Source organism: Camelus dromedarius, chromosome 10 (assembly GCF_036321535.1).
Source record: "Camelus dromedarius isolate mCamDro1 chromosome 10, mCamDro1.pat, whole genome shotgun sequence".
Taxonomy (NCBI): domain Eukaryota; kingdom Metazoa; phylum Chordata; class Mammalia; order Artiodactyla; family Camelidae; genus Camelus; species Camelus dromedarius.
Window position 1 is genome coordinate 23038842 of NC_087445.1, and position 22497 is coordinate 23061338.

The window sequence follows — 22497 nt, forward strand, 5'->3', positions numbered from 1 at the left end:
TGATCTACCCATTGCCTGGTCTCATCTACTCCTCATCTGTACTTTCAGTTACAAATTATAGGACTGATGTAATTAAGGGAGATGACTGTAGCAATATGAATTCTGCAAACATGAGGCAAATCAATAGGTTCTATTTCTAATACTGTGAACTAGAAAAGTATTCTCATCTGAGATTCAGTCATAGATAGAGGAAGAAGAAAAGCTGGGTGATTCTGTTTTCCGCTTCTATGCCATGAGAAGAGAGACTTGGGAGAGTTAAGACAAAAAGTGAAAAAGTAAACTCCTCCAACTTTTTAATGAATTTTACTTCTCTAAGTATAGATGGATTACCACCATCCAAGTCTGAGAACCCAAGAGGAAACAAAACATTTTAACAGCAGACTGGCCTGAAGTCTCAAAGCCACGTAGATAATGACTAATCTCATAACAGTACTGTGAGCCATGTTGAGATTCAGACAATGGTTTGCCCACTAGAAGCTGTCAGAGTAAATGAGAAGGCACCATTTCTATCAAGGTGCAAAGATGAATCAAGGGGTAAATAGCAAAGGATTAATAAGAAAGATATCTAATTGTACACAGATATTTGTTTCTTAAAAGAGTTTATGTGACAGAAATCAGCCAGCTTCCTGTGTGAACTTTGCTCTGTTCAGCTATTTTAGTAAAAGACTTTTGTTAACAGCCAAAAAGGAAAATCTGTGAAATCTAGGTCTCAGGTAAAGCACAAGCTTTGAAAATTCAGACCATAAGATCATGTGAATCACTTCAAAAAACTAAAAGTAGACTTACCATATGATCCAGCAATCCCACTCCTGAACATGTATCTAGAGGGAACCTTAATTCAAAAAGAGGCATGCACCCCAAAGTTCACAGCAGCACTGTTTACAATAGCCAAGACATGGAAACAACTTAAATGTCCATCAACAGATGACTGAATAAAGAAGTTGTGGTATATTTATACAATGGAATACTACTCAGCCATAAAAAATAATAAAATAATGCCATTTGCTGTAACATGGAAGAACCTGGAGAATGTCATTCTAAGTGAAGTAAGCCAGAAAGAGAAAGAAAAATACCACATGATATTAAAAAAAAAAGACAAACGAACTTATTTACAAAACAGAAACAGACTCACAGACATAGAAAACAAACTTATGGTTACCAGGGGGAAAGTGGGTGGGAAGGGATAAATTGGGAGTTTGAGATTTGCAGATACTAACTAATATATAAAATATAGATAAGCAACAAGTTTATACTGTATTGCACAGGGAACCATATTCAATACCTTGTAGTAACCTATGGTGAAGAAGAATATGATAACAAATGTATGTATGTTCCTAGTGATTGAAGTATTGTGCTGTACACCAGAAATTGACACATTGTAAACTGACTATACTTCAATAAAAATACATTTTTAAAAAATTAAAATTAAAAAAAAATTTTTTTAATTAAAAAAAGACAAGACCATGTGAATCAAAGCACTTGCCACCACCTGGGGGCAGTATACTACTAGCTGTTGGGACAGACCTAAGGGCAAAGAGCCAACAGAAGACTGAACATGCAAATGACAAAGACCACACCCAAAGCACATCATAGGTTTCTAACCACATACATTCCAAAATTCATTCAGGTACTCATACATTATAGTTTATATATTTACACAGACAATTAATGTAGTAAAATATATAATTATATATAAACTTGTTATAAATTATATTTTATATCTGTATATAGTATATATAATTTATATATAATGAAATATATAAATATGTAATTAAATATATAATGCAATTTATATATACATGAAATACACCTAATTTATTTTTATAAAGTATATAATTATATAGTATGCATATTTATATATATATAACTGAGTATGTGTATATATATTCATACATACATACATTCATATATGTATATATGAATATGGTTGAAATTGGAAAACCAATATGCAATATTTTATTTACTAAAGTGGGAATTTTGAAAATAAATTGTACAGGGGGGAGGGTATAGCTCAAGTGGTAGAGTGCATGCTTAGCATACATGAGGTCCTGGGTTCAATCCCCAGTACCTCCTCTAAAAATAAAAATAAAATTCCCCCACCTCACCCAAAGAAAAACAAACAAACAAAAAAAGAAAATAAATTGTACAATTTCTTTTTGTAAAGTTCAGGAAAAAATTTTCTCTATCATGTAGCCTAATTCAGAATATGATTAAGAAGCTTCATATGGGAAACTCAATTCATTACTACTGAGTTTTCCCTAAGTGGACAACATATGACAGGTGATAGGAATATGTAAATTTTCAGGTGCAGAAGCAATGTCTGTTTTAAAACTAATCTAAGAATGAATTTGGAAAAGGCAAATAATTTTTCACCCTGTCATGGAAATATTCTTATAATACACAAAGAAAACATACAGCACTTCTCAACTTTCCCTTTAAATCAGTGTGAAGCACTTTATTTTCCTTAAATATAAATTACCAAAATTTCTTGCTGTGACAAATTAATATTATGATTTTGCAACAGTAACATTCTTTAAGGCTATTAGGGCCCAAAGAGAAGTGTTTTAAGCACTATTAACAAATATATTTTGCTTTTATATATTGCAAATTACCTTTACATAAAATTATGTGAACAAAAATAGCTGTGTTGGGGGAAATTCATTGTTCCTTTTTATACTCTGTGCAAAACAAAACCAGACTTTTCCTTATCTGCCACACTGGCAAAGCTTCCTGGTTTTGAGATGTCATTACTGGTGTTTTCACAGTAATACTTAATGAAAGCCAAAGCTGACGGTATGGGGTCAAGTAGGTGCACGTATACATCCTTCCTCATGTATACACTCTGTGCAAACAATGGTTCTGAAAAAATATTCACAGCTTTAAAGACACACATGCCACTTTAAAGTATATCTTTTGACCCAAGAAATTGGCTTCTTGAGCACTATCTTAAGAATATAATCAGTTCTGCGGTCAAAGACTTAACTGTAAGATGTTCATCTCAATATTTAATAGTGAAAAATGCACACAATCTAAATATCCACAATAAGAAAATAGTTAAATACATTTCAACACGTTCATATCATGGTTCATATATGGCTCATTAAAATAAGGTTTTAAAATCATCTTAAATGTCAATCCCATTCACCCAGTGCTGAAGATCATCCTTGATTCATCTCTTTCACACTTCACATCTAATCCATTAGGAATTATGTAAGTTTTACTTTCAAAATGCAAATAAATCTAGAATTTTCATCACTCTTTACCCCTACCAAACCCTTCTAAGCCACTATCATCTCTGGTCTAGATTACACTGTTGGCCTCTAACTGGTCTCTTTGTTTCTACTTTTACACATGTACAGTCTATATTCTAATAGATCTTGCATGAGATAAATGTAAATAATGTCACTCTACCCTCCAAAAAAGAATACAAAACTATATATATGTGTGTGTGTGTGTATATATATATATAGCATACTTCCACTTATATCTGCCAAGATATTAATAATGGTTATATATGGGTGATGATGAGATTACATACAAATTATTTTTATTTTTTCTGTATTTTTAAAGTTTTCCTTACTGAGAGCATGTTTAAACAGAAAAAGCAATTTAAGATAATGTTTGTGAAAAAATTTATGCAAAGTTGAACCATATGATTCAAAATATTTTCAGTAATATTTTAAATATAATCTAGCCAAAGGTTAGTACTCAATTAAGAAATATAACTCTTATCTAAAATTACTATTCATTGAGGACAAACTTAAACGTGGAAAAAAAGTATCTTAAACTTGAGTACCTATTCTTCAAAAAAAAGGAAAATGTCATAATAAGTTTAAAAGAAAATGTATTTTATTTTTTAAAATATTTTTCTGCTGTGTTCAGTCTAACAAAAATGGGAAAAAACTTTTTTAAAACCTTCTAGCTTCTGGCTTGAATCTTCTCTGTTAAATTATTATTTTTAAAAAATTATCTGAGAGCTGTTGTTTTCTTAATTCTTTTTACTCTGACCTTGAAATATAATTTACTACTCTATAGGTCTCAATGGTATAAGTCATTAGGAAGATAAAAAAATATATATGGGATTAAAGTAAAAAATGATAAGACTTTTAAATTAAGTAATGACGTTAATAATCCTCCTTTATGAAAATGGGTTATGTGATAGATGTTAATTATTATTATAATCAGGATTTATCAACTAAAAAATGTTTAAATTTTTTAAAGTAAATGAATTTAAGGGCTCTTTTAAAAGATTACTGGAGAAAATATGGCTATTTATTTAAAATTATGTAAATAAATGACTTCATTGCAACATTCTCATTCTATAAACTCAGAGTATGACAAATAATGTTATTAATATATAAAGGTTAGGGTACTTTTAAATAAAAAGAAGGTAAATATTCATAAAATGTGACCTTTTGCCACAATTACGACAGCTTCAAAATATCTCTGTAAATTATTCCACCTGAAATTTGAAAAACATCCCCTTTTTCTTCTTACTTCTTCTTTCCTATCTGTAGTGTGAATGTAATTAAGTTATGAGAATGGAAAATAATCAAGGACAGAGTTCATTTTCTATTAATATAGAGACATGAGCAAGAAAAAGCCAAAGCGGCTGCAAGAAGGTGAGGGATGATATGGGGAGGGGGAAGAGGCATGAGCCTTGAGATTCTGCTAGACTGCTACAGCCACATGAGAGGAAAGAAAAGATAGCAAAGTTAGCAGATGACAGAGGATGATGATGAACCTTTACATATGAATAAGAGCTGGATCAGAGGTAGACAAAGGAACTAGTATTGGGGAGACTTGCTGTGAATAATTCTTTATTTTTCTCCTCTCAACCAATGCCTAACATTTTGCATGGACAAAAATTACAAGACTGTGACAATTCCAGATTATTTAAGATTTTGTAAACAGTTTCACAAGCTCTCCTCCATTGTCACTTCAATTCTTTCACCAACCATTAGGATGTAGGTAATTTTTTTAAACTTAAATTCAATATATCCTTCATAAAACTAAATACTGTACTTCCACAGTAAAGACTCAAACATATATATTAATTAATTAGATAACCAGAATTTATTTTTTTAAAAAAATAAATCAGGAAGGTTTTTTAAAACTTTACAGGAAGATTCTTTGCTTTATTAAATAATCCTATAAATATTTAATTTTTCTATAAATAATAAAAACATCTAGAATATTTCAGATATAATTGAAAGTTAGAAGAATTTAATAGTTAACTTTGCCCAAGAAAAAATAAGGAAAAGCTCTAGCTATAGGTTTACTCTAATCCTAAATGAATCAGTCCTTTTTAATGTCAAACTTGCTAGAGAAAGAGCAAAATAGAAAATCTCTTTTCATACAAGCAACGTTATTTCAGAAAAGTCATTATGTCATTCCATTTCTGTATCCTTTCCACTATTTGCTACCAATTCATAAATTACTATCATTTCCTAAATTTTTATTTATAGACATCTAATTTACTCCTATACTCCCCATCAGCATATTGTCCATAAGCCTATGGTCTATTTTGTTTTTAATATATTATACAAACATCAAATATAATCTAAATCAAAGAAGTGCACCATCAAATTACAATTTGTAGGACAACCAGGAGAAACCAATTCACGATGGGGCAATGGAATGGATTTTCAGAAGATGAGCCCAGCTCCAGGTTAGTACGAGCTACAGATGTCAAAAATATTTGAGGAGATCAGTGGGCTATTTCAGATGCTTTGTTTTTCTTTTTTGTTTTGTGTTTTTGTTTTTCAATATTTCTCTAACTGACAAAGTTGATTAACACTAGGAAAATTATCCCTTTCCAAAGGAATATCTCAAGTGCTAAGAGGAATATCTACAAATGCCAATACCATAGAATTCCCAAGGCCTTCCATTTATTGGAACTGCAATTCACAGTCCCTACTCTAAAATTTAATTACCTTGATCACTTCTTAATTCACTGTATATGCAAATGCAAACAGTAACTCTGATTTTTGACTACATTCAATAAAAAATTACTGAGTTTTGGATATGCACCAGAACTAGATCTACCATGGCCCTGTCAGGAATTCAGCCTCCTTACTCCAATCTACAATATTTTAAAAATTGACACAAATCTAATGCCTATCAGCAGATGAGTAACTAAATAAAGGATGACTTATTTACAGTATGGAATACTGTGAATCAATTAAAATCATAAATGAATAGACCATTTAAGATTTGTTGTTTAAGACTCAAAGAGTCAGTGGGGCCACTGTGGAAAACAGTATGGAGATTCCTCAAAAGACTAGGAATAGACTTACCATATGACCCAGTCATCCCACTCCTGGGCATATATCCAGGAGGAACCCTACTTCAAAATGACACCTGCACCCCAATGTTCATAGCAGCACCATTTACAATAGTCAAAACATGGAAACAGCCTAAACATCTATCAACAGATGGCTGGATAAAGAAGAGGTGGTATATTTATACAATGGAATACTATTCAGCCATAAAAACCGACAACATAACACCATTTGCAGCAACATGGATGTTCCTGGAGAATGTCATTCTAAGTGAAGTAAGCCAGAAAGAGAAAGAAAAATACCATATGAGATCGCTCATATACGGAATCTAAAAAAAAAAAAAAAAAAAAGACAAAATGAAACAGAAACAGACTCATAGACATAGAATAAAAACTTGTGGTTGCCAGTGGGACGGGGGGTGGGAAGGGACTGGGATTTCAAAGTAGAATAGATAAACAAGATTATACTGTGTAGCACAAGGAAATATATACAGGATCTTGTGGTGGATCACAGCCAAAGAGAATGTATGTATGTTCATGTATAACTGAAAAATTGTGCTCTACACTGGAATTTGACACAACATTGTAAAATGACTATAACTCAATAACAAAAAATATATGTATGAAAAAAATTACAAAAAAAATAAAAGAGTCAGTGGGGAGGGTATAGCTCAGTGGTAGAATGTGTACTTAGTATGCATAAAGTCCTGAGTTCAATTTCCTGTACCTCTGTTTTTAAAAAAAGTAAATAAATAAAAATAAACCTAACCCCCCCACCCAAAAAAGGGGGCAATGTAAAATAAATAAATATTAAGGAAAAAACACTCAAAGAGTCTAAGACTTTTTTGGTCCAGATTTGTGGTTTCTTGGCAACATAAAAGTTGGTAGGCTTTTCATTTGTTTTTTCCAGTCAGTGCCATATGCCAATAAACACAATATTCTTTCTTAGAGATTATTCTCACTACTGTTTTTCCTGTTTCCATTTAGCCATATATGCATGCAGTTATAGTGTGTGTGTACCTGAACTTAATAGTGGTTATCCTGAGGCCATCTAAGATAGCAGGTTAGAGTAAGAAGGCCATACCCCTAATTTGTTCTTTGCCACAAGACTGAGTCAAAATCAGCTTCTTCTAAGCCCCAGATTTCTAGACTCTTTCTCTTCCCTTTTATTTGTGCTCATATGCCAACTAATTCCTTCCTGAGTTCATTTCTTTCTTTGTAACTCTTTGTTCAAGGCAGACTATCAAAGCCAAAACATATTATCATCAATTAATTCTTTCCAACCACTTCCCCTAAAACCATAGGGGAAGTTTGCTTCCTAAATTATCACAAGAACAGTTCTATCAAATGTTTCACCACAGCTTAGCAAGAATTTCCATCTCTGATATCAGTTTCCTCACCTCAGACTGCCTGATGTCTATGCCAGTGCCTCGTACTTTAGGTACTGGTCATAGCAGTAACCCATCTTCAGGTGTATGTTTCTGTATTAGCTCCTGCAAGTATTTTATTCACAGGTTCACTCTCTCATTAAAGTAACACTGTTTATTTCAATCATTCTTTCACCTACTCTATTAACATGGAGTGTCTAGCACTAAACAGAATCTGAGCTCTATTAAACAAAAACATGTAAGGCAGGATCTAAGATAAAATGGTTAGCCTAAGTGGTTACTAAATTTAAATCCAAGCTTACTGGAAGTTGAGAAAAAATAAAATATATTAGATATGTAGCTTTCATTGTTTTACAAACTACCCATGTTAAATACAGAAATGTTGCCTAACAAAACTGCCTCAGAGGTCCAATAGCACTAAAGATACAAACAATATATTTTCTCTATCTGTGCTGCTAATATGGCAGTCGCTAGCTACATGAGGCTATTGAGCACTTGAAATGTAGATAGTGTGACTGAGGAACTAATTTTACTTAATTTAAATTTAAATAGCTGCACATGGCTAGTGGCTACCATATTAGATAATGCAGCTCTAGACGCCAGACTCAACTACATACATGGGAAATACTACTCCTACAAATACACTTATGCTGATTCTCAGCTACATTTAACTGGCTCACAGTTCTGTCTCACTCCAATATCTACTCCATCATTCTGGGTAACCTGAAAGATAATATGGTCAACCCATCTAAAACTATGACCTTTTCATTTCCTTGACCTCTTCATGTCCTCTACTTAATCCCATTCCATACACAAACCCTGGATCCTACTATCCCATAAACTAGTTCTGCATCCAAAATCACTGATTCAGGCATCCTGCTCTCTGCTGTCTGCTAACAAACAACTATTCTTTCAGATTTATTGTTTAACCATAAATTACATGACTATTCATTGATCTCCTAAGCCATTAGCCCTCTCCCTTCTTCATTTCCCTTTTAATCCAGTGTAGATCCAATGGCCAATTAATCCAATAATAATATTGTTTGCACTCCATCATCCCTTGCCCTCTCATCATCCTGTCTAACATATCTAGCAAAACCCCAATCCTTCAATCACCATGTGTACTCATTTTTCAGTGCATACATCTACGCAGTCAAATGCCTTAGGGCAAATTAGTATTACCATAGATTAATGATTGCTCTCAAAGAAGCCCTCCAATTATATTTCTGCTTAGCACTCTGATTATATTCTTACTGTTGACTTAGTCTCCCACTCTCTGTAACGACTACTTCAAATCCTCTCTATTCTCCAACTGCTTTCGTCCTCCAAATTCCCTCCTTATTCAAAGCATATGAGTCTACCTCCTTCACAAAGAAAGAAACATCAGTAAGAATATTTACCAACAACTGCCCTCATCTAAGCCCCTCTTTTTCTACATACATAATAAGGGAGGTCCTATGTAAAGCCAATTTTGCCACTCATACTTTGGCTTTTATCTTTCCCAGGTCTTCTCAAGCATTTCACACCAGTGGTTCTCAAAGTGTGGTTACCCATATGGCTAAATACTAAACACTTTTAAAAAATAAAGATATGTACTATATGAAGTGCTAAAGGAAGTTCTTCAAGTAGAATGAAAATGATACTAGATGAAAATATAAGTCTTATAAAAAGGAAACATGGTTCAAATATGGGGGCACTAATGAAAGACAATTTTTTCTCTTGTAAAATTTCTTTAAAAATCTACTTCACCATTTTAAGCAAAAACAACAATATATTATGGGGTCTGAAATGTGTGAAAATAAAATCTATGACAACAGCAATAGAGAGAATGGGAGAGAAGAAATGAAAGCATATAGCTGTAAGATTCTTACATTATACGTAAAGTGATATAATATTACTTGAAGATAGACTATGATAGGTGAAGGAAACATATTGTAAACACTAGAGCAACTCCTAAAAATAAAAAGGAATCCATAATTAGCCAACAGCAGAGATTTCTAAAAGGTCTGAAAAATACTCAATACTTCTAAAGGGTTAGATAATAAATATTTTAGACACTGCGGGCCATACGGTCTCTGCTGCAACTATCACTGTAATACAAAAGCAGCCAGAGACAATATGTAAATACACAAGTGTGGCAGCATTCCAACAAAGCTTTACATACAGATGGCAGGCTAGATTTGACCACTGGGTGATACTTTGCTGATCTCTGACCTAATAAGCCTATCCTTAAATACCTAGGGAAAGAAGAGAAAAACTAACCCAAAGTGTATAGAAGAATGGAAATAATAAAGATAAGAACAGAAATAAACATCATAGAAAACAAACAATAGTGTATGTTAACAAAGACAAAACTTGTTTTTTGAAATGAATGACAAAGCTGATAAATTCCTAATGAGAGGAAAAAAAAGGGGGGAGGGGGAGGGAAGAAAGAACACAAAGTACCAATATAAGAATAGACGAGGGATTATCACAGCAGATCCTAAAAACATAAAAGAATAATAATGAAATATTAAAAGTAACTTATACCAATAAATTTGATGTCTTACACAAAACTGACAAGCTGATTCTAAAATTTGTATGGAAATTCAGTGGACCTAAAACAGCTGAAACAATTTTGGGAAAAAAAAGTGGGATACCCACAGTACCTTGAAAATAGGAATTATAGGACTTCCTATAAAGGCACAGTAAATAAAACAATACAGAATGAGCATAAAGAAAGACAGATTTTTGAAACAGTAATAAAGTTCAAAAGCAAATAAGTAAACACACACACATACACACACAAGTGATTTTCAATATAGGGGCCAACATAACTGAAGAGAGAAAGGACAGTCTTTTCAACAAATGGCACTGGAACAAGTAAACATCTATATGGAAAGAAAAAAAAAAACACTTCAACCCTTACATCAAGTTGTACATAAAAATTAACTCAAAATGAATCACAGACCTAAAGGTAAAAGCTAAAAAAAAAATTTTCTAAAAGAAAACACAGGCAAAAATCTTTTCTGCATCACAGTAAACAAACATTTCTTAGATAAAAGACAAAAATTAACTGTAACATTTTAAATGCTTCTAAATTTAAAACCTCTTCTACTTGAAAGATACTGTTAAGAAAATGAAAATTCAGTATTCTGACTGAGAAATAATATTCTCAATATTCTGACAGAGGACTTGTATCCAAAAGAAAGAAAGAATTCTTGCAACTGAATAAGAAAACAAACAACTCAAAGCTAAATATCAAATGATTGGAACACATATTTCACAAAAAACGCATATGAGTGACTAACAATAATAAGTATACTAACAGATACTTAACATTATTAATCATCAGTGAAATGCAAATTAAAACCAAAAAACATACCATTACACACCCACTAGAACAGATTAAAATTAAAAAGACTGACAGTACCAAGTATTTGCCAGAATATGAAGCCATGCAACCTACTTCCACTGTTGTTAGAAATGTAAAGTCATGCAGCCCTTATGGAAAAAGACTTTGACAATTTCTTAAAAATTTAAACTTACTCTTACCATACAATCCAGCATTTCCACTCCTAGGTATTATCAAGAATAGTCAAATCACGTCTCACCCCAGGGACTTGTACAAGAATGTTTTTAGCAGTGTTATTCATCATAGCCCTAAATGAAAACAATCTAAATGTCTATCAACAGGTGAATGGATAACCAAATTTCTGTATATTCATATAATGGAATACAACTCAACAATACAAAGAAACAGTATAGATGAATCTCAAAGCTGTTACACCAAATGAAAGAACTCAGACACAAAGAGTACATACATATTGTCTGATTCCACTGATGTGAAAGTCTAATAAAAGCAAATCTAATCTAGAGTGATACCAGGTCACTGGCTGCCAGGCTAGAGTGGAGGGTGGGGCCAGTAAAAAGGGTAGCTGAATGGGAAAGAGCACAGGGAAATTTGAGAATTTGAGTGATAAAATAAATGTCCTATATCTTGATTGTGGTGGTAGTTATACACATATACATTTGTCAAAATGCACTGAGCCATGTATATTTTTCCTCAGCTAATTTCAATTCGCTAGTATCTTTTCATCAATGTCTCTGATGTTCAAATCAATCACTGAGTTTTTCATTTCAATGACTATATTTTTATTTCTTGTCCTTTATCTATTCATAAGCTATTTCTTAAAACTTTTAAAAATATTTAAAGTATCTTTTAAAGTACCTGCCAATACTTCGAGAATGCCTACCACCTCAGGTGTAAACTTTCCCATTTGATGTACAACTCATTTCTTCCAATGGTTTGTAATACTGAATTCTCCATAAAAGTCTTTTGTGTGTTCTGTGAGCTACAGAAGCATCCTCACTGAATATTTTCAAGGTTACTTCTGCAAGGTCACACTGGTTCTACAAGGATTGGACACCCTGAAGATAATTTCCCAGCTGAACAGTCCTTGGACCTAAAGGTAGCATAACTAAAACCCTACATTCATGTGTGGCATAGGCCTGCGGTGTATTTAAAAATATTTTAACCCCGATAATATAGAATTATTATACTTTTACTCAACATCATATCCTAGCCGGTACATTAAGGCAGGGGAGGAAAAAAATTAAAGGATTATGGTTTGAAAAGGAGAAACGAAACTGTTACTACAGAACAAATAAAATCATGGTCTACGTAGAAAATTTTAGAAAGTACAGATAAAGCATTATTAGAATTTACAAAGAAGTTTAGCAGTGTGGATGAATATAAGATTAACATATTTATTCACGTGCCAATTAGTTGGTTGATCTTAGTCTGTGGATGCTCTTGAAGGAACTAAATTAGGCAAGCTTTCTTCCAGAGAAAATTTAATATTAGTTTCTGCCTAGACACTATTGATCAGAGATTATCCCATTCAGGTTATTAGGCAATTTCTTAATGTGGGAGTCAAGGGTTCAAGGCCCAATCTGCTGGAGGCCAAATCTTAGTTCCCTACTTCGAGCACTGGTTTTTGGTATTTGCCTGCAGGGTAAGCCCAGCAACTATTCACAGTGCTAACTTTGATTTCAGCTCACTGGGGTTTGCTGGTGTCACTTGTTCTTAGAGATTCCCTTTACTCTTTAATGCACGGCTGTAATACTCAAAATGTCTTATCAAAATCTAGCTGTATCGTAAAGGAAAGCCATTCTGAGCATCAAGTCCAAAGTATGATTTATAAAAACTATTATAGATAGAAAAATGATTAAAAACAAAGCCACAAAATGTTAATAGTGGTGTTTTCAGATGCTAAGTTATGAGTAACTTGTTTTCTCTATGTATTTTCCATATCTTCTATTCGTCTTATTTTGTTTTTAAAAAGAAGCAGCAATAGTTTTTATTAAGTTATGCACAGGACACACACAAAAAACTACTTGTTAAAGTATTACTGAAAAGCACAAAAGAATATTCATCAAGCATATACTTGTTTTTCAAACAGGATCTTAATTAATTCTCATAAAAATTCTATAACTTCAGTATCATTATCCCTAATTTTGCAGAAGAGGAAACTGAGGCTCAGAAAGGTTAAGTTATTTGCCCAAGTGACAGTACTGGGATTTGCATTTGGAAATACTTATTCCAAGGCCAGTGCTTTTTGCACTGAACCATGCTGCCTCCCACAAGAGAGCATTTTCACATTACCACCTGCTCACTCTAATTAAGAGACAGTAATTAAACAGTTCTCCACTCTTGACAACAATATTTAAGCTACTGGCATTTTAAAGAAATTAGTATGAACAGCTTTTTATCTGCTGGAAAATACTATACCTAAACACAACTACAAGCTATTTCAAAAAGAGAAGACTCCAACGTGAGTGCAATGCTTTATCAAAGCATGGTTAATTACATTATCTATTAATGGGACATGAAGCATAAAAATGTTGTTCAATGACCAATATACTTATAAAAATATTCAATTTGACTAGCAATCAAAAAATATAAATCTGAGTAACAATAATATATTGATCAAATTGGCCAAAAATTTTTTAATCATAAAAATCAGCTTGGGTAAAAAGTAAAATTCTCATATATTTTAGGAATGTAAAAGTTTCCATAGGCAAACTTAAAATTTACTTTAAATTTTAAATTCACTTTAAAACATATGTGTCTGTAGACCTAGTAATTCTTCAACTAGGAATTAATCCTGAGGAAATAATCATAATATGTATATAAAGATTTAGCTATAGGGTTGCTTATCTTAGAATTACTTATAATAGAAAAAAAGAAAGTAATAATAAAGAAAAGGAAGCTGAAACAAATCTAAGTCTACCTAATTAACCTAAGAAAATAAGTTAATCATTTTAATACAGTTTTCTAAAAACTGAATTCCAGTTTCAACGTGTATAGGCCGGAGACCCTGAGCAAGTCCACTGAACTCACTCAATTTCATCAAAAAAGAATGGGAACAATAATGGTGCCTATTTCTCAGGGGTAGTTTAAGAGTGAAACAAAACAATCCACACAGAGACACAGTACAGAGCCTGGCCTATGTATGCTGTCAATCAACAATACATTTAATGTTGTGATTAGGAAAGCAGATGTAAACTCTGACTCCCCAGGTTTGTAACTTACTAATGGTTGTGCAAGTTATGTGCCTCTCTGTATCTTGGTTTTCTCATCTACAAAATGAAAATAATCCCGTCGTTTACGTGAGGATTATGAGATAACACAGTATTTAGTGCTTGGCAAACAGGAAGCTCTCAATAAATTTTGATTGTTTTCTTAGTATTCATAACAGTATTTAGCTATTAGGATAAATACATATTATTTGTATAATAAATTATATACCAACTCTGAGTTGCTTACTGTATTAGGTATGACACACAATACCTACTATACAGGCTGTGCTGTATCATGTTGGTTTCCCTGAAATTAGTTCTTCCATTCCAGTGTGTATAACCTCGCTAGTGAAAACTAGAATTCAATTACATTTTATAGCCAACATTTCCAAAAGGTATCATAGTCCTAGATACCATTACAAAGTTTTCTAAATGACAGCTATTTTACTGAACTTCTTTTTCCCCTTCTAAATACCTTTCCCACAAACAAACGACAGGGAGAACAACTCTTCCTAACCAAACCCCACCTCCTCCTCAAACTCACACTTACATAAGAATTAGACAGACCCAGACCCGTAACTCCCAAATCTGAAGGATACAGGGATTTTCAATGTTCCGAGGGCATAAAACAAGAAAAAGAAAAGAACTAAAGAGAGGAGGAACTAAGTAAAACAAAGAATAAAATTATTACTGGAAAAATCTCCACTTGGTTTCCAACTAGCAAAGCCTACTTTTACTTTTCAACACACCTAAATGCAAGCTTGGAATTGAGGTCCTAGAACTACATTTCATTCCATCCTTATAAGCTCTCATGGAATAAAATTTCAAATTTTGGCATCTCTTCCCTATTCAAGAGATTCACCTGAGTCCCGCAAAGACCCACACCTAGAGGAAATAAACCATTATGCAAGGCATGTTTTCCTACCTTAACAGCTTCTCCAAGAGTTTGGTTTTTGTCAGCTTCCTCACTGGAATGTAATTCAAGTCTGTAATTCAACTCCTGTAGTTGTTGTGCCTGTTCATTCAATAGCATTTGTGCCTGTTGTTCCCGAAGTAATGCATTATTCAGTTCTTCACATGCACTTTCAAACTTCTCATGGGTGATCAATTTCTGAAAAACGGAAAAAAGTTAATTATAAGCTAACTGCATTGTTGTATCATTTAATCTTCAGAACTGTATTTGTTAACATAAAAAGTGCAAGATAAACATTTGCAAATCCCTGATACAAGACAAAAGTACAATTTGTTTTTTTTGATTTCATAAGTCAAGATAAAAAACATCACTGATTTTTAAAGCACAACAGCTATACTCCCCAAACTCTCCTTTTAGTCAAACAAAATCTCAGGAAACTTATTTCAAGTTCTGCTCTTCTCTGGAATCCCTTAAGGGGTGTGGAATCCAGGGCAGAACATATTTGCATTATCTTCTGGCAAAACATTTAAACAAATGAAAATTACACACAACAAATGACAAGAAACATCTTGATCTTGAAGTACAAAGAAAAGGAATGCTTCACAAATGGTAGGTACATGAGAAATACATGTGGAAAACTAAAAGAAACCATGCAAGTCACTTAATCATACTAAGTGTAAATATATACACACACATTTAAGATTGATAACTTTTCCATTATTGAAAATAATTTGAGGTGGATTAATATAATTAACACAAATATAAAGACAACTGATTTAAGATTTTTAAAACTCTGAGGATGGAGAACAGAATAAAAATCCTGTTGATTCTAGGCATCTGGAATGTGTGAACTATTACAGTAGAATGGGGACTTCATCTCTGAGTGTTCTGACAAATCAGACAAAAATACAAAGGTGCTCAATAAATATATATTCCTCTTGGGCCAATAATACCAAGTATGCAGTTCATGTAAAAAGAAAAAACTTTTGCTGAAACTAAGTTTGAGGATAAGTTTATTACATGAGTTCTTTCCACGTCATAATATATAAGCATTCAGTTTTACTTTGGCACTATGTACTTGCCTGTTACCTCCCGGAAGCAACTATCTTTTACTATTATTTGTCTTTTCAAAGGCATATATAATGAATATCTCAACAGTATGGCATAAAAATAAATGTCTAATACTTATATCTAAGTTAATCTAAGTAACGAGAATGATCGCAAGGCACGTGGGGCAAGTTGCCTCATTTCCTGACAGTCATCTAGTAAAGGTGTGTCTAACAGATCACTGATATTTATACAGTGTTTAGATTTGAAGAAACATTTATTTTTTCACTCCCTCTTAACAGTTGCCTTGCTCCCTACATTGTCCTATTGTAATCAAACCCTCCACTTTCAAAACATCAATTCTAACAGCCTCCTCTCAACACTCAAGCTTCATTTCAACTTCTTAACATCCCTTCATCCCCTGATGCCATAAAACGCCTCTGGGTCTGGCGAACAGATTATTTCTGTACTTCTTATACCTTTTATTTGTTATGTTGTTTTAAATTATCACTCCTTGCCATCAGAACATTCTGTCCTTTGCAATTCACTTCACCTCTGTAAATGAAGATCCCTATCTTTTGATTTCTTCCTACTCCTCCAAAATGTCTCCTTTACCAAAAAACTTAGCAAATGTTAGACTCTCGCTTGTCCATCCATCCCTCCCAGAGACTGGTGCAATTCTGTTCACTCTTCTGCAAGTAAGTGGGGTCAAATAAGCATAACAATGGAGAATAAGAAAGAGATAGTGTGTGAAAGAGGTTGTAGAGAGCTAAACAAACAAAAAAAAAATCATGGACATTCGCTACTGAATAACTTTCAGTAGATGAACAATGAATTCCAAAACATGCAAGGACTGACTCACTTTTTGACACATCCTTTTATGTTACAATTTTAGACCAACTCTAAGAAGCCATTTTGTTTCCCTCCTATATACTTTGCCTGAAATAAATGAAAGATGATGGTTCCTGGCATGGTCCCCAATTTTTAAAGAGGAAAATAGCATCATTTTGCCACCTATTTTGATTTTATCGAAACAATCCTTTATTAACATAGCTAGATGTGAATATTAACACTACAGTGAACTGTATGAGTTTTAGAGTATGAGTTTTAGAGCTAGAATACCAAAGGTCAAATCCTGCATTTCTACTTACTAGCTGCGCAACTTTGGGCAAGTTACTTAGCTATTCTGTGTCCTACATTCCTCATCCATAAAATAAGTTTAATAATATTATTGAACCCTTACTGATATGACAAGACTAAATGAGTCAACACCCTACAGTGCTTAGGGTCAGTGCTTGATACATGGTCAACACGGTTATTAGCTGTTAGAAATCATCACTTTTTAACTTTATACTACAGAATTGTATATCGAATATAAAAATTGCATATCTCATTCCTTCAATTAATCCTATTTTTATTTCTACACTTCAGTGGAAATAATTCACAATGAACATTTCCTGGAACACGTTCTTTACTTTTGCTGCAAGCTAGTCATTCAATCAAAGTTTACTTGATACAGCAGTTAACCATCCTAACTATAAATCATTTTCTACTCCTTTGGTCACAGTAGACTTTTTAACAGGGCTGTGAGTTCTGCTGACACAGAATCAGTACTCCTTTAAGCATCTGGTATCATTCTTCTTTTTTTTTTTCAGTTCTTTTCATTGACATGAGTTTTAATGATGCTGTGCTTTTTATTTAATTGACATATAATATTGTGTAAGTTTAAGGTGTACAATGTACAATCTGAAACACTTCTATACTGCAAAACAATTACCACTGTAGCATTAGCTAACATCTCTATCAAGTCACATAATTATTACTTCTCTTTTTGTGGTGAGAACATTTGAGACCTAGTCTCTCAGCAAGGTTGAAGTGTGTAATACAGTATTGTTCATGCATTTTGGAAGGAAAGTTTCCTAGAAATCCCATTTCTATGAATGGGATTTTGATTATTTGAAAAAGAAAACATAATAAAAAGTTAAGAAAAACAAATATATATGCATTTGCCCTCTGATATTTTAAATATATGTTACATGTACATAATATGTATTATATGTATTTAATATTATAGGAAAGTTCACCAAAGCCATAGTTTTTTAAATCATATATACTTACAGACTGCTTAAATTCATTTAATTGCATTTGGAGACCCTGGGCTTTGTCAAGCTCCTTTTTCATTTCATTCACATTTCGTCTGAATTCCGTGACCTCCAAGCGCAGTGAGCGGCGCTCCACTTCTGCTGCGTGCAGTCTTTGTGTAAATGCAAATATTTGCTTCTGTAATGATGTGGTGCTTTTCTATTGTTAAACAAGAGCAATTTTACAAGTCACTACAGATTTACTAGTAAATCCATAACAATGACCATTTTACCAAATTAAACATAACTTAGGTTATACAGAGAACAATACCAGCTATCACTAAAACTTATAAGTGAAAGCTTTATTTTTTATGTGAGCGATAATTTGGCTTATATGAAATAGACAACTGAAGAAAAGATGTAATGTAGATGGCTAGAAAATGGGATAGTTGTTTATGTCTCACACAATTCTGCTGCAGTATACTTGTATAGAACAGTAAACTCAGAACTCATGTCAGAACTTTTGTTATTTTGATATTTTGGACACTTATTTGGAGGTACTTTTATTTACTGTATTAAATGATTACATGAAATCTAAAGTAAATATACATACACTCGTGTACAACTAATTGAAACTACAAATAAGTCTAATTCAGAATTAAATTTACAAGTCATAAAATCCTTATTTAATGAAACTGCATACATACCAAAATGGGCACATGACCAGGCAGACCATATTTCAGGGCCAGTGTGTTGACTTTATGAAGTCCACGGGCCAGCCTCTGAACCAGGGAATCTTTTTCTACATATGTAATACTCCTATTGCTGTGCAAAGGTACACTGTCCATTGCCAGACTAATTTTATCCATGAGTTTTGCAAAAGAATTCTTGGCTGCCCCTATAAGTAAATGTCCACAAATTCTGGAATTTGGATCTTCAAAGAAAAAGAAAAAAAGACACAGAAAAATGTGAATTGTCTCTTGTTCGTTTCACAACACTGCCAATCACAACAGGGTGAAAATATTTTCTCAATTATGTAACTCCCATTCACCTGTAGTAATTCATTCAAAAAGTTCCCCTTCTATATCAATTTTCATTATGCAGAAAATAGGCCACCCACTAAATAATGTATCTAAAGAAAATCTGCATGTATTTACAGTATGTCATTCACACTTAACACTATGACACTAAAATTCATCATTACTCTTTTCTTTGTTTTAAAACCTAACGAATTCATTTTCTACTTACAACTACTGAAGCTTGTTACCTTAATGTCATACTATTTATATTCTCAGACAAGAAAATATAATTTGCCTTATTCCAAGGCAATTAAAATTTTACAACTACAATTACTCATTTCCCCACAGGATTTTGGTAATCATCCCTCTCATATAATGGACTTAAGGTCCCAGCATATCCAACGTGGCCTGCTCACTGCTAGATTCATCAGGTCTGTAATTAATAATTGTGTTTAATGTTGATAAATAAAATTGTCAGTGCTCTTTCTACTAATTGGTATTCCAGATAATGGTTAATAGGTTTATTTATGCCTTAATAAAAGTCATGTAATTTAGTTTTCCCTCTGCTAGGCAGGTCTTAATCTGTCATTACTTGTCTTACGATACTATCCGGGTAAAATGACAAGCATGGAGAGACTGTTTAAATTCAGTAATATAGGAGTCTGTATTTCAAGAGCTACTGCTATTGGAATTAAGTTAAATCTTGTCTTTACATTAGAAGCACAAAAAGCATATCTGTCTAGTTTTATCCAATAGAAAAATGTTTTATAATTCTAAGAACACATATGGTTCAACACTGAAAAGCAACACTGACTGACAAAGTGATCAGTGGTTTTCTAAGTCATAAAGGATCATCTCACAAAAGCCCTGTGTTCAGAAATTTGAGCCTTGTTTTGTTTTTATTATTCTTCAATGTATAGAAGGAAAGATTAATTTTTTTAATTGACACAACAGTCATAGAATTTGAAAACCACATTGCTTAGAAGTTATACATAAACTAGAAATTGTTAATTGGATAAAAGCATAATATCTTCCATATAGAATTGACTTCTTTCATTAATTGATGCTGCGACTTCTAAGAATATAAGTAAAATAAGTTTAATTCTATATGCCTCTCACAAATATGTTCTCTGAGAATCCCATGAACAGAAGGCATACAAAGTATAATTAAAATGCACAGGTCCTTTCTTAACAATCAGACTCCTTAATAAATCTTGAATGAAAAGGAAGTTAGTAGCTTTTTATAGAATCAACATATAATGCAGAACACTGAGTAAAGAGTTACTAAAGTACAGGATGCATTTAATATGTTGAATAAATGAACAAGTAGTAAAATTTATTTACTTATCTATAATATTTAATATAATGCATCATTCCAATGTCTATATATGTACTCCCCGTTTCTCCAACCAGCTTGCAACTCCTTGACTATGTCTTTTTTCATCTTAGTTAACTCTTTTTATCTTCACTGTGCAGCCTAGAATATATATGGGTATTTTTTACATGTTTTTTGGACTAATTGTATTTCTTTTTACTTCTGTAGCAGCTCCAACAATGCTGAATACAAGAATGCATTCAATAACACCAAGAGAAATTAGTTAACATTAACTTTTATGGTATGTCGAAAATTATTCTTTTTAAACAAAGAAGATAAAAGCTTATTGTTTTAAGATATTTTCAGGAATATAAAATTAATAAAATTTTCACATATAAAGAGTCTTTAGAAGCAAAAATCAACTTTAATTAAATTTTAAATAGTGGTTTATTATATCACAGAAATGTGTCATGTAGACACTAACCACTCTGAAAGGTGAAATGAAGTGGCAATATAATTTCACAAGGCATTCTTCTGAATTTTTAAGAAGTGGGAAAGAAGCATACACTGAGTTCCTGACTGCCACACTAAGTGAATTACAGAAAGAGTACTAAATAATTTATGCTTTGATGAGTAAGAAGTGATATGATATACTTCACATTATACAGTACAGAGTGCAATTAATTCAATATTAAATGAAGAAACAAAAAAAATCCTCTAGTGACATAGTTGTAGAATTACTTGTACAATGATACGGAAATAAGAGAAAAAATAAGGTCACTAAAATTCCTCATGTCTAAACTTGTCTAGACTGTTTAAAATGTTTGACTTGTTACATTTAACAAATTCTTGTTTGTGTTAAACACATTTGTTAATCACTTTTCCCTATTTAGTAGCATGTGTCTTTCAAGAAAGAAGAGGACTTTGTTCTGCAGTTACTTTTTCCAGTAGAAGGGGCAATATTGCACATCTGAGGTTAAAGTCTTCAAAACAAATTCATAAATAACTGTTTCTACCAGCAGTTCCAAACCTGTGGACTACAGATCTTGGGGAGGGGGGAGGGAAGGCTGAAAAGTTATTATAAGAGTTCCACCACTTTCAATTGCAGTAACCATTGCCATTTGATCTTTATTTATCCCTAAAAGAATACAGCATGAATAATATATGCTGATGATGTTGTATGTAATAAAACTAAAAGTCCTTCAAAACATTGCAGAAGTCAGCTGCTACTAAAAATAAAACTATTGTGTGGGGAGAGCACAGTCTGCAATATGTTTTCTTATTAAAATGGAATCCTCACATTCAGAAACATTCCTTTAATGAAAAAAGGGAATAATAATTATTTAATATGTATGTAAATATGTAATTATTTAATTTAATAATAATGTTAGTCATGAGTATAATAATAATGAATACTGTAAATAATAATGTTAGAAGTGTTAATCATGAGTAATGTTAACTACATTAAATTTGACTCAGTTCTAGGCAGTTTGGAACATTTTTCTCATCCTTGAAATCTCCATCTCCCTTGCCATCTCCCCCACATCCTGTGCTTAATATTTTTCCAATCTATTCAGTTTTCTCTATGATCATGGCCTTAACTCACCTATCACTCTTGCAAGAGTCTGCCTACTTTCCTCCAGTCATTCCCCTCTTCAATCTATTCTCCACTGTAGAAAAAGTGACTTCTAAAACACAAATAGGATCTTGTCACGGCATCTGTGTTTACGACTCTCTTTGAAGTTTATGACACCTCAATGACACTCTTCAGGTCTAGGAATAAATTTCAATCTCCTTAAAACATGACTCATGTTATAATCTGATCCCTGCTTACTTTTCCAAGAACATCTTTCACTATTATCCCTTTTATATACAACTCCCTTCAAG

At 32.7% G+C, this 22497-nt stretch overlaps 1 protein-coding gene across 1 annotated transcript in view; it reads right to left on the reverse strand.

Moving 5' to 3' along the window:
* Positions 1-22497, reverse strand: part of CCDC171 (coiled-coil domain containing 171) — a 319953-nt gene that overhangs the window by 156252 nt on the left and 141204 nt on the right. The window contains exons 19-21 of the mRNA XM_031449678.2: positions 18984-19210; positions 18314-18496; positions 15161-15346 (exon numbers count right to left, since the gene is read on the reverse strand). Of these exons, the coding sequence (XP_031305538.2) occupies positions 15161-15346; positions 18314-18496; positions 18984-19210 (596 nt within the window). The remainder of the gene's footprint in view (positions 1-15160; positions 15347-18313; positions 18497-18983; positions 19211-22497) is intronic.